The 12,259-nt window shown below is 41.0% G+C and overlaps 1 protein-coding gene across 1 annotated transcript in view; it reads right to left on the bottom strand.

Moving 5' to 3' along the window:
- Nucleotides 1-9,914, bottom strand: part of LOC126485111 (GDP-fucose protein O-fucosyltransferase 1) — a 118,366-nt gene extending 108,452 nt beyond the window's left edge. Inside the window, exons 1-3 of the mRNA XM_050108741.1 lie at nt 9,718-9,914; nt 9,513-9,628; nt 8,974-9,097 (exon numbers count right to left, since the gene is read on the bottom strand). Coding sequence (XP_049964698.1) covers nt 8,974-9,097; nt 9,513-9,628; nt 9,718-9,838 — 361 coding nt within the window. The 5' untranslated portion in view covers nt 9,839-9,914. The remainder of the gene's footprint in view (nt 1-8,973; nt 9,098-9,512; nt 9,629-9,717) is intronic.
- Between the last annotated feature and the right edge of the window lie 2,345 nt (nt 9,915-12,259).

The raw sequence follows: 12,259 nt of genomic DNA on the forward strand, positions 1-12,259 counted from the left end.
TGGAGAACATGGACTAGCAAAGGCCAAGGCCAGGGGTTTCATGGGAACAAAGAAGAGTTCCCTGGTGTTGGTGGGAAGAATCAAGATGACAGAGGCTGCAAAAAAGTCCTTAAGGTGAAACACATCATGTTTGATGGCATTTTCAGCAACTGGGTGGTCCAGCTGTCTCTTGGCCACAGTTTCGTGGTGACCATTCATGCAGACAGACAGCTTCTTAGTAGTTATGTTGAAGTAGAATGTGCACAGTGGTTGCAGCTAAGTTTGTAGATTACATCTAAGTTTGCAGATGGGTTAGGAGAGTGGCTGTGACAGGACTGTAGTAGGTGGTAGTGGGAGAATGTAAGGGCTTGGGCCAGCAAGGGCTTGGGCCAGCACTAGGCCTATCACAGGAATATGAGTGATGAGGCAAGGGGTTGTGAGCAGGGTGGAGTAGGGACAGAAGAGGATATTGTGAAGGTTCAGTGGGCAGAGGAGTATCATTGTGTGAGGGGTGGGTGAGACAAGGAGGATATCCTCATTCCAGAGCACAATGATGCAGTTGAAACATTCACAGAGAATATTCTTCAGTCATGAGTGGAGTGCTCCTCTGTGGCTGGACAGTGGGTATGTGGGGGATGGTAGGTGACTACGAGAAAAAGCATGGGAGATCTGTTTCTGAATAAGGCTATTTCAATCTATGAAAACCTCAGTCAGATACGTGGCATATTTGGAGATGGACTGTTCACCACTACAGATGCAACAAACAACCATAGGTGGTTAAGCAGTATGGAAGGGACTTCTTGGTGTTGAGTGGATGGCAGCCATCAAAGTGGAGATATTTATTGATGGCTGGTAGGTTTGACATGGCAGACATACTGAAGCAGCCATCCTTTAGGTGGAAAACAACATCAAGCAAGGTGGTTTGTTGGGCTGAAGAGGGCCAGGTGAAGTGAATGAGTAAGATGAGGTTCTGGAAGAATGTGGGTAGAGTGTACTCTCACTCAGTCCACATCATGACAATGTCATCAATTACTCTTAACCAGATGAAAGATTAGGGATTCTGGGTGGTTAGGAGGAATTCCTCTAGATGGACCACGAATATGTGGACACAGGATGATGCCATGCACCCAACGTTGTATCACATATCTGATTGTAGGTGATGCCTTCAAAGGAAAAGTAACTGTGGGTGAGTCTATAGTTCGTCACACTAACCATGAAGGAAGTTGTAGGCTTGGAGTCAGTCGGGCATTGGGAAAGGTAGTGTTTAATAGTGACAAGATCATGAGCATTTGGCATGTTAGTGTAGGAGTGGCATCAACACTGATGAGCGGGGCCCTGGGTGGAACTGTGGAGAGTAGGTGGAGGAAATGATTGATGCCTTTTATATAGGAAGGCAGTTTATGGATAGCTGGCTGATGGTTTTGGCCCACAAGGACAGAGATTCTATGTGGGAGCACAGTACCTGGCCACATTAGGGTATCTGCTTGGCTGGATTTATGTACTTTGGGAAGCATGTCAAACATATGAGTGTGGGGAGTGGAGAGGATAAGGAGAGGTGGTGGGGGGAGAGTGTGGAGAGGGGGAGAATGGGGGGAGGGAGGGAGGGAGGGAGGGAGGGAGGGAGGGAGGAGGGAGGGGGAGAATGGGGGGAGGGAGGGAGGGAGGGAGGGAGGGAGGGAGGGAGGGAGGGAGGGAGGGAGGGAGGAGGGAGGAGGGAGGAGGGAGGGGAGAGGGTTGTCTGACATGGACCTGAGAATTCGAGTGAGGAGAGACTTGAGATCATGCTGGGCTTCTGGAAGGATGTCACTGTGGCAGAACTTGTATGTGGATGTGTGAACACTGGGAGGGTACATCCACCAGGTAATCCTTGGTCCATAACCACAGTAGGAAACCATTATTGCCAGGAGTGATCATAAGGTCGGGGTCTATTTTTACAAGGGGGGACCCAAAAGTAACCGGAATCGTAATGCTGCACATTGTAGCAGGTTGCGCCCCCAGAGCTCTGCTGAGTCATTCTGCCATGCAGTGTCACCCAACAGTGAGAAGTGTGGCTTCTTTGGCAGTTCTTTGAGTGTACGTACAGTGCAGATGTGACTATAGGAAATGGCTAGTTCTTACAAACAACGTGCAGCAGTCAACGGATAGGGAAGTCCTTTGTATTGGTGCAGATGGATGGTGCAAGGGTCCATAACAAAGGATAAATAACACATAAAAATACATACAACTGGGTATAAATTCATGGGAAAAATCATAAAAAGACTAAATAGATGAAGCATAGCGAGAAAGGTGCAACCTGAATAAGTAGGCTCTATAGTGAAAAACGAAAATGAAATAAAATCAATATTAAAGTGGGGTGAGTAAACGACACACACACACACACACACACACACACACACACACACACACACACACACACACAGGTGTGTTTTACATTTTGACAGTTGTCAACCTTTCCATGTCAAATGTTCCTTCCCATACAGTTTTGGCATTTGAGGCAAACATATCTGTTCAGCTGCAGACATTCTCACCCCAGCGTTCAATGAGACATAATTACCCCACAAGCCTAGTTCAAAAACAGATTTGCTGAGCCACTACATCTGATCTTGGTATTGCTGATCCCTTAAAAACTTACAAGGACACTACTTCTCATTCAGTATTATCCTGGTCTTGAATGTATTTATCAGCTACTTTGACAAGGCAATGAATTCCCAAAATCATGCCCAGAAATGAGGTTCATTCTGTCCAAAATTTTGCCCACCACACCTAGAATAGCTTTTCGTCACCCTCCCAATCTCTGCAATATCTTTGGCAGACCCCATGCTCCTTCTGCACAAATCTTCCTACACTATGGCTCCTACCCCTGTGACTGTCCCCACTGCTAGGCTTGCCTTATGCACCCTCCTACTACCACCTACACCAGCCCTGCAACTAGTAAAACATATACCATCAAATACCGTTTGGCCTTTTAAATTAGCATGATTACCACAAAGTTATCAATTAGGATGAGTGGGCATAGGCAGGGGGTGTATACTGGCAAAACTCAATATTCTGTTGCAGAGCGTAGTTTACAATATGACAATTGTGACCTTAGTGCCTATTCCATCACATGTGCCATCTGGACTCTTCCCCCAGACACCAGTTTCTCAGAACTTTACAGGTGGGAACTGGTGGTGCATTTCCTAGGTTCTCACCACCCACCTGGCCTACATTTACATTAATTTCTTGACAGAGACTACCCTTTCTTCACTCCCTTTTAGTTTTCTACATCTTTCATTTTCTGACATGTCTATTTTTTGTCATCCCCCACCCATCTCTATCACATACAATGCATTCAGCTTTTCACTTTTATTAAATCGTGCACATGTTTTAGCAGTAATCTCCGTCTTGCATGTTACCCTATCTTTCACTTTTACGCTATCGTGTTTTCAAATCTGATGAGTCTTTCCTTCTCATCCCATCTGGTAAGTCTCCCTGACCTGGGCTTCTGGGTGACTTTTCCAAACTCTATCCCTTTCCCTAAAACTCAGCATTCCTTTTCCCTCGACCCTCTTCCTCCCTCTTCAATCCTTCTGCCAGTAGAAAGAACCACTGGCTCTGAAAACTAGCAAACTGTAATACCTTTTATTTGTGTGTCCTCCTGTCGACAGTTGGCAAGTAGATTTTTTGTCTATGCAGTTACTTATATTTTCACTCCACTTAAACAATGATGTACTTTCATTCTCAAGTACCTTTCCCTTGCAGCGAGTGTAAGCATTTGTTTGGACTGTGGTAAGAGCCAGGCAGCACAGGATTACTGTGCATTTCATGGCTGCCTGCAACTGGAAATTAGTAGAACTGCAGCTGAGGCAAGTCAAGAGAAACAGCACTCAACTTTGTCTCAATTCAGAAGGCACAATGCTTACATGTGTCCCTTCACTGATTCAACCTAGCCCTAATACATCAACATAAATATGAACTGTCACAGAGAAGAGGCAGATTACAATATTGCCAGCTAACCAAGCCCAGTCTACTTTCTGAACACACACATCAAGCTTTACTGGACCAATATTGTTATCCAATAGCTATAACCAACTTTGAAACTCAAGTGTCCATGCTACTCATTGCTGACCTTGAAGTCTACAAGGGAAGTCATAGCATCTTAATCATCAACTCGAAAAAATAAAGTTATGTAACTACTTTTTACATGTTTGCAGATTCATGTCTGTGCACAGGAATCTACACATCACAGTACTGTAGCACACCACTGGAGGAGCCAAAGCAAAATGGCACAGCCCAATGACAAAATGAAATATCATGTGGTAATTCATTTCTTGAATTTGAGGGGGAATAACACTGCAACAATCCATGCTGAGTTGTCAGGTGTGTACGGCGATAATGAACAGTCATATGACAGTGGTTACGTGGTGCAGATGTCTCTAGTGTGGTCAAACTAGTCTGTATAATGAAGAACAAAGATGCACCCCATATCTCAGAGAAGTACTGAAAGCTGCAACTGCTAACTGATAAACTGGTGGCAGTCATGCGGATGTAAAAGGCTGAACAGTGATTACACAACACCTGGTGTACGACATTTCACAGGTGGCTATTGCTATTATATGATTTGTTACTTACAGTGCTCGCATAGGCAGTGGTAGGAAGGTGCATAGGACAAACCCCCACTTTAAGACTTGCCCCATGCACTCTCCTACCACCATTTTTACCAGCTCTGTAACTGGCAAAACATGTTCTATCAAAGGGAGAGCCAACTGTGAAATGACATGTCGTATACCAGCTATTATGTGAACACTGTTCAGCCTTTTACGTTGGCATGACTATCTACAAGTTCTCAGTTAAGATTACCAGCTCTGTACTTACCCCAGAGACCAGTTTCTCAGAACTCAGCAGGCAGGAACTGACACTACATATCCTTAGTTATTGTCACTAACCTGGCCTTAATTTATGTTAATTTCTTTGGTCTCTGCATTTCTTCACAGTAACTATTCCTGTTTTCTACATTTTTCATTTTATGACCTGTCTGTTTTTTGCAGCACACCTCTATCACATTCAATGCATGTAGCTTTTCAATCTTATTAACTCGTGCACAACATTTTGGCAGTAATCTCTGTCTTGGTGGTGGTGGTGGTTAGTGTTTAACGTCCCGTCGACAACGAGGTCATTAGAGACGGAGCGCAAGCTCGGGTTAGGGAAGGATTGGGAAGGAAATCGGCCGTGCCCTTTCAAAGGAACCATCCCGGCATTTGCCGCAAACGATTTAGGGAAATCACGGAAAACCTAAATCAGGATGGCCGGAGACGGGATTGAACCGTCGTCCTCCCGAATGCGAGTCCAGTGTACTAACCACTGCGCCACCTCGCTCGGTAATCTCTGTCTTGCATATTACCTCATCTTCCATCTTTAAGTCTCAGGTTTTCAAATCTTGTTTGGCACAGTCACCATCAATCAATCTTCTCTTCTCATCCTGTCCATTAAAGTCTCCCCTGACTGGGGTTCTGGGTGATTTTTCTGAACTTTACCCTTTCCCTAAACCTCACTAGGCCTTTTCCTTCGCCTCTCCTCCTTCCTCTTCAACCCTTCTACCACAAGAAGGAGCCACTGGTTCCAAAAGCTTGCAAACTTTAATACCTTTTATATGTGTGTGTTCTCCTGCCACCTCTTGGTGAGTAGATTTTTTATCCATCCAACTACGTTATATTTTCAACTTTTATTTAAGCACACTACAAGGTGCAAAATGTCAACAGAAATGCTGTAAACCTTCAAACAAACGTTGAACACAGTCCTACACAAGAAAAATAATAGCAATACATTTCCTTTCTGTTTTTTGTTTCGCGCAACACCAGTCAAAGTAAACAGATTTCTGGAGCTCCTACTTAAGTGTTCTGCTGTTCTTTCAATATCCCCAGCAGCCTATCATGCAAAGGCCTTTATTCAATTCAGTAGATGCACTTTACAGGTGGAAGTTTAGAAAGTATGTTGCTTAAGAGCAACAGGTCACAGCTGGTTTAGACATATTTTGAAAACTTCATGTGGCATTGAAACCAAACACTGCAGTGAGAATTATGGGAGAAGGAACCACCAAGAAAACAGCTTATCTACTACAATTTGGCATGAACACTCTATCTGGAAGACACTTACACCATGCCAAATTGTAAATCAATTGTAAATTGTAATTGTAAATCAATCAATCACAGAAATCCTTGACTAGCACTGCATCAGCCAGAAAATGAAATGCCAGTCTCCAATTGGTGCCTTATTACCTTCTCAGACAAGGCAGAGCATTTTTGCTTGCTTGTTCCAAATGAAGAGGAAAAAATGTGATATCACCTGACAAAGCAACCAGTTCTCTTCCAAGCCTCGGTACAGAATATACAGAACTTACAGGGGCACTTCTCTTGGTGAACTCTACTGTTGCCACAGTTACACAAATAGAAGCTGCCACAGCCAAAATAGGACACTGAATGACAGCTGACATTGTGAGTTACTAGAAAGATGTTGCTGTCCTCAGTAACAATCCTCCTTTAGGACTCGGACTTGTAGAGTAGTGTACAAAACAAACCTATATGGAATTCAGATCATAAAAACAGTCAGAGTTACTCTGTCAGATATGTTTACTGTTGCTCCTGAGACTTCTTTGTGGCTACAGTAGGTGCAATTTGAGATGATTATCAGTCTACATTCCAGGCTGAAATCTTAAGTTTTAAAAATGTAGATATATAGAGTTTTATGTTCGTAATTCACTCCCAAAGAAAACTATGCCATCTATGGACACAACTGAAGATTGTAGTACAACTTGTCGACTGACTGTGACATCATCAACATGGTGGACACCCTTATTTCAAGCATATAAAATATGGTGACTATATTGTCAACCACTGCATACATGAATATGCAAAAATAATACAAAACATATTTAATTGTTGAAATAACATAAAACTAACAGGACACTCACAAGAATTGGGGCTTTTGGGTCGGGACTAACTAAATATTCAACAAACCTGTCACAGAAAAGATACCAAAACAAATACTAACACAAAAATCAAGCAAATTACATCCTCAGCAGTTACTAAAGCCATGATATTTAAAAAAAAAAGGGGGGGGGACAAAACTGATACCTGGTATTTCAATTTGACCTTTACAGCTAAAGAAAAGTCCACAGTATAATAAATCAAAACCTGTGCATATAATTAAGATCAAAATCTTATCTTTGCACCAATGAGGGTAAAAAAAAATTCTGTGATACCTACCAATCAAAATCCAACATAATTACCAACAACTAATAACACAAACCAAAAATTTATAAAACAAATTGCACCAACACCAGTTTCAATAAAGAAGAAACACTCGATTATGCAAATAAACACACATACCATACACAAAAAATAAAATAAAGTTGTCGTCAATCCAAAGTTTGTTTTAAACACTACAGTTCTTATTTGGCATGGTCAAGTTGGAGATGGTTCACCTATGCTTTCCTCAAAACTTTTTAACAGGTTTACCTCGTCAGTTGTAGGGTGACCTACGGTTTAAAGTGAATTCTGAACCACAGTGCAACTCAGAATTTTGCATATCAATAAACACTGAGAGAGGTGACTTTAACACAACATGAAGAAATAAAAGCAAAAAAATATCATTGCTAACCAAAGTAGGCCAACAAATCTAGCAATAAGAGAAATAATGTGTCATCAACACAGTCTCAAATGGCCAGCCAACAGTTCTCAAATCATGAACCTTCCAGATACAATGCTGCATGTACTGGTCTGTGGTCCGAGATGCAGCAACTTTCGTCAGTCTCGTACCTTCTCCACAAACTTAACACTTCACATATTCTGCAGTTACCTCAAACAACTGTAGGTATTTAATCACAGTCAAGATTTCATCCCCCATTGTGGCATGCTTGAACCTACTTGTTAACTTTGTTACATCAGAAATAATGAAAACCAAAACACAAATTAAATCTCCAACCATATACACAACACATTAACAATTCCAAACCCGACAATGAATCTATTTCCATAAATGCCGAAATCAAAATGACTCACTAGCAAACTGTTACAAACTCTTCTACCAAAAGTCCAATGACTCACTAACAGCACTCACAAATAATTAGAAACAAACACCCAACGCCCCACAATACAGCGCACTACTGTATACTCCACACAACCTCTCCAAACATGATCCATTTCAAATATGCCGGAATGCCATGATATACAACATGACACAGTCAAGTCACAGGTCAAAGCAGACGATAGGTACAGAAAGCTTCAGTTGACCATATCTACAAATAATCTGTGGTTGAAGCTAATACCATATGGCAAGTAACAATGTATACAGCAGAAAACAGATTTGTGGCTTCATTAACTCATAACAAACTTAGGCCTCATGTCAGCTGCAGATCAGCAGGTACCATAAACATTGTTTAAGTTGTGACATATCCATTATTTTATCCAGCTTATGCCTTTCAATTAATATTAACAGATATCTACAACTAAAACATACAAAAAGAAACATCCCAGATGACATCTATGTCACAACAGTACACTCCAGACAATACTGATGGGATGTGTTGTTCACTACAGTGAACATAACTGCTTCCTTCAACTGCTGATTCACTTCTCATTTCTCTTAAAAGCAGAAGTAGACAGAGAGAGAGAGAGAGAGAGAGAGAGAGAGAGAGAGAGAGAGAATTCAAAACCTGGTATCTATTAACATAAATATTATAACATCCAATAGTACAAATTATTACAAGTGTGATATTTGGTGGTTATTAGTAAACTATCTTCCAAATAATAATTTGAACATTCAAGAACACAGCTGAATGCTCATTTGTAAGTGCCATGCACACACTGTATCAAGAAAACTGTAAAATGGGTGCAACAGCTCCCAAACCATACTGACAACTTTATGACAGTTACAATTTGGCTATCTACCACTAAAGAAATCTGATGCTACTACAGGTCAAGGGTTGAATGTTTTCTGGAATTTCCATTTAAAACAAACCTGTTCTCTTCTCTGGAGGCCAGATCTTAGGTGCAAGTTTGTCCATAAATTCTTCCATGGTTATAACTCTGTGATATTTGCGCAGAGGCTCCACTTCAAAGTATGTGTCAAATGGAACCTGTATCTGTAAAATTTTTTTACATGTTTTTCATTGTGTAACATCTGCTGGCAGTTCTCATTACACGAATAACTTTGGTAGCAAATCAACTAAATAATAACCGCGATTAAATTGGTAGCTTGGACAGAGTATAGTTACTACAAAAGTCCAAAAATTGAATCAGGCCCACAGTTCTTAATCACACTAATAGAAAAAAGGGCCGCTTTCCATCCAAGTAGGTTCATAATGAGAGGGCATTGTATTATAAATCGTATAATACGAACGCATATGTACTGTCTATAAGGTGTCTTATTTTCTTGTTTTGTGAGTATGTGTGAATTTGGTTGCAGTCATACATTGCTGAAATGCGCGGGCAATTATAACTGCATGGGTATACATAATTAATCCGCATAACGAGCTTTACCCTGTTTCATGCACTCACCGACCGCGGTGCTCCGTACCGGTATTCAACCCATGGTGGTAGTGCAAGAGTCCTATTCAGACCTTTCGCAAAACCTAAAGCTCCTAAGAAATGGTCAGCCTGGTTGCCGAATCTACCTGAAAATCATATTATTTAACATAAGTAAAAGAATCTTTGCAGTATAGTAACATTTCTGGTAGCATAGCAACAGCGGTTTTCTTCTTACCCATGCACGGACAATAAAGAATGTATCCATTTTCGTCCATCTCGACAGCAAACGCCGAAACAAAGCTAAGAATCGCGAAAACGAAGGAAGGTACACACGTTCTTATAAACATAATGCACATACAGTCCACCCAAATCTTTATTGCTGAAAGCAGACGCAGTTGCTAAGCAACCGCTACTGACCAATGTACATCTCTGGTAAAGCGTGTTTTTGTTGTATGTTTTTATCTGTGGCTGTCATGATTCATGATTGGATACAAGTTTCCGCGGAGCATTGAAAACTTGCAGATGCATGCCTCAATTTTGTCTTCAACTATAAGTGTGTTTGACATTTTTATAAAGAAGAAATAAATAAATTTCGGAAGGTTTTCAAAATTAGTTTCATTCATTCGAAAATAATTTTCGAACGATACTTCGTCAACTGTTGATAACTCTTTTTATTGCCATGTTTGACGACATCAAATGAGCTCAACAATACATCCATAAGGAAAATCGTACACAAAACACCCAGTCGCCACTAGAAGCATAAAATTACTTCATTTTTCCCAATATTCCACGACGATAACACTACACTTCAAACCTGCAAAGTCTAATGAAATTATAAAAAAAAAAACATCAGACCCTTAGAAAGTACCAGCTCCTCTGGATATGACAGAATATCAGTGAGAAAACTAAAGTTATGCTGCGTCTTAATCAACAACATATTGTTCTACTAACGCCACCTGAGATAGGCCAATGGATTATTGTATTGTATTGTATTTGCATTCGTCTCAGATCAACATTTTACATATCTTCTGATCGTATATCGTCATGTCAGTTTTTGGCTTGTAATATACATAGTTACATAATTTTTTAACACTAATTTTACCAGCATAGGTTTATGATTGATTGGTTGTTTTGGGAGGAGGGGACCAAACAGCCAGGTCGCCGATCCCATAGGAGTAGGGAAGGAAGTCAGCCATGCCCTTTCAAGGAACCACCCTGGCATTCACCTGAAGCGATTTAAGGAAATAATGGAAAACCTAAATCGGGATGGGCGGAAGGGGGTTTGAACCGTCATCTTCCCGAATACGAGTCCAGTTTGCTAACCATTGCGCCGCCTCGCTCGCTAGCACAGGTTTATGTTGAACACGTTATTAAACTTTTTTTCTCATGATGTACAGTACTTAGAGTCTAAATTTTCGGACATTATTTTATATGTACAATATTAAACGCAACACTACGATACTAAGGTAAAGTGACTAAACCAGAGGTTGTACAGAGTTTCAGGGAGAGCGTAAGGGAACAAATGGCAGGAATGGAGGAAAGAAATACAGTAGAAGAAGAATGGGTAGCTTTGAGGGATGAAGTAGTGAAGGCAGCAGAGGATCATGTAGGTAAAAAGATGAGAGCTAGTAGAAATCCTTGGGTAACAGAAGAAATATTGAATTTAATTGATGAAAGGAGAAAATATAAAAATGCAGTAAATGAAGCAGGCAAAAAGGAATACAAACGTCTCAAAAATGAGATCGGCAGGAAGTGCAAAATGGCTAAGCAGGGATGGCTAGAGGATAAATGTAAGGATGTAGAGGCTTATCTCACTAGGGGTAAGATAGATACTGCCTACAGGAAAATTAAAGAGACCTTTGGAGATAAGAGAACCACTTGTATGAATATCAAGAGCTCAGATGGAAACCCAGTTCTAAGTAAAGAAGGCAAAGCAGAAAGGTGGAGGGAATATATAGAGGGTCTATACAAGGGCGATATACATGAGGACAATATTATGGAAATGGAAGAGGACGTAGATGAAGATGAAATGGGAGATATGATACTGCATGAAGAGTTTGACGGAGCACTGAAGGACCTGAGTGGAAACAAGGCCCCGGGAGTAGACAACATTCCATTAGAACTACTGACAGCCTTGGGAGAGCCAGTCCTGACAAAACTCTACCCTGTGGTGAGCAAGATGTATGAGACAGACGAAATTCCATCAGACTTCAAGAAGAATATAATAATTCCAATCCCAAAGAAAGCAGGGATTGACAGATGTGAAAATTACCGAACTATCAGTTTAATAAGTCACAGCTGCAAAATACTAACGCGAATCCTTTACAGACGAAAGGAAAAACTGGTAGAAGATCAGTTTGGATTCCGTAGAAATATTGGAACACGTGAGGCAATACTGACCCTACGACTTATCTTACAAGAAAGATTAAGGAAAGGCAAACCTACGTTCCTAGCATTTGTAGACTTAGAAAAAGCTTTTGAGAATGTTGACTGGAATACTCTCCTTCACATTCTGAAGGTGGCAGGGGTAAAATACAGGGAGCGAAAGGTTATTTACAATTTGTACAGAAATCAGATGGCAGTTATAAGAGTCGACGGACATTAAAGGGGAGCAGTGGTTGGGAAAGGAGTGAGACACGGTTGTAGCCTGTCCCTGATGTTATTCAATCTGTATATTGAGCAAGCAGTAAAGGAAACAAAAGAAAAATTCGGAGTAGGTATTAAAATCCATGGAGAAGAAATAAAAACTTTGAGGTTCGCCGATGACATTGTAATTC

The sequence above is a fragment of the Schistocerca serialis genome, chromosome 6 (assembly GCF_023864345.2).
Source record: "Schistocerca serialis cubense isolate TAMUIC-IGC-003099 chromosome 6, iqSchSeri2.2, whole genome shotgun sequence".
Taxonomy (NCBI): domain Eukaryota; kingdom Metazoa; phylum Arthropoda; class Insecta; order Orthoptera; family Acrididae; genus Schistocerca; species Schistocerca serialis.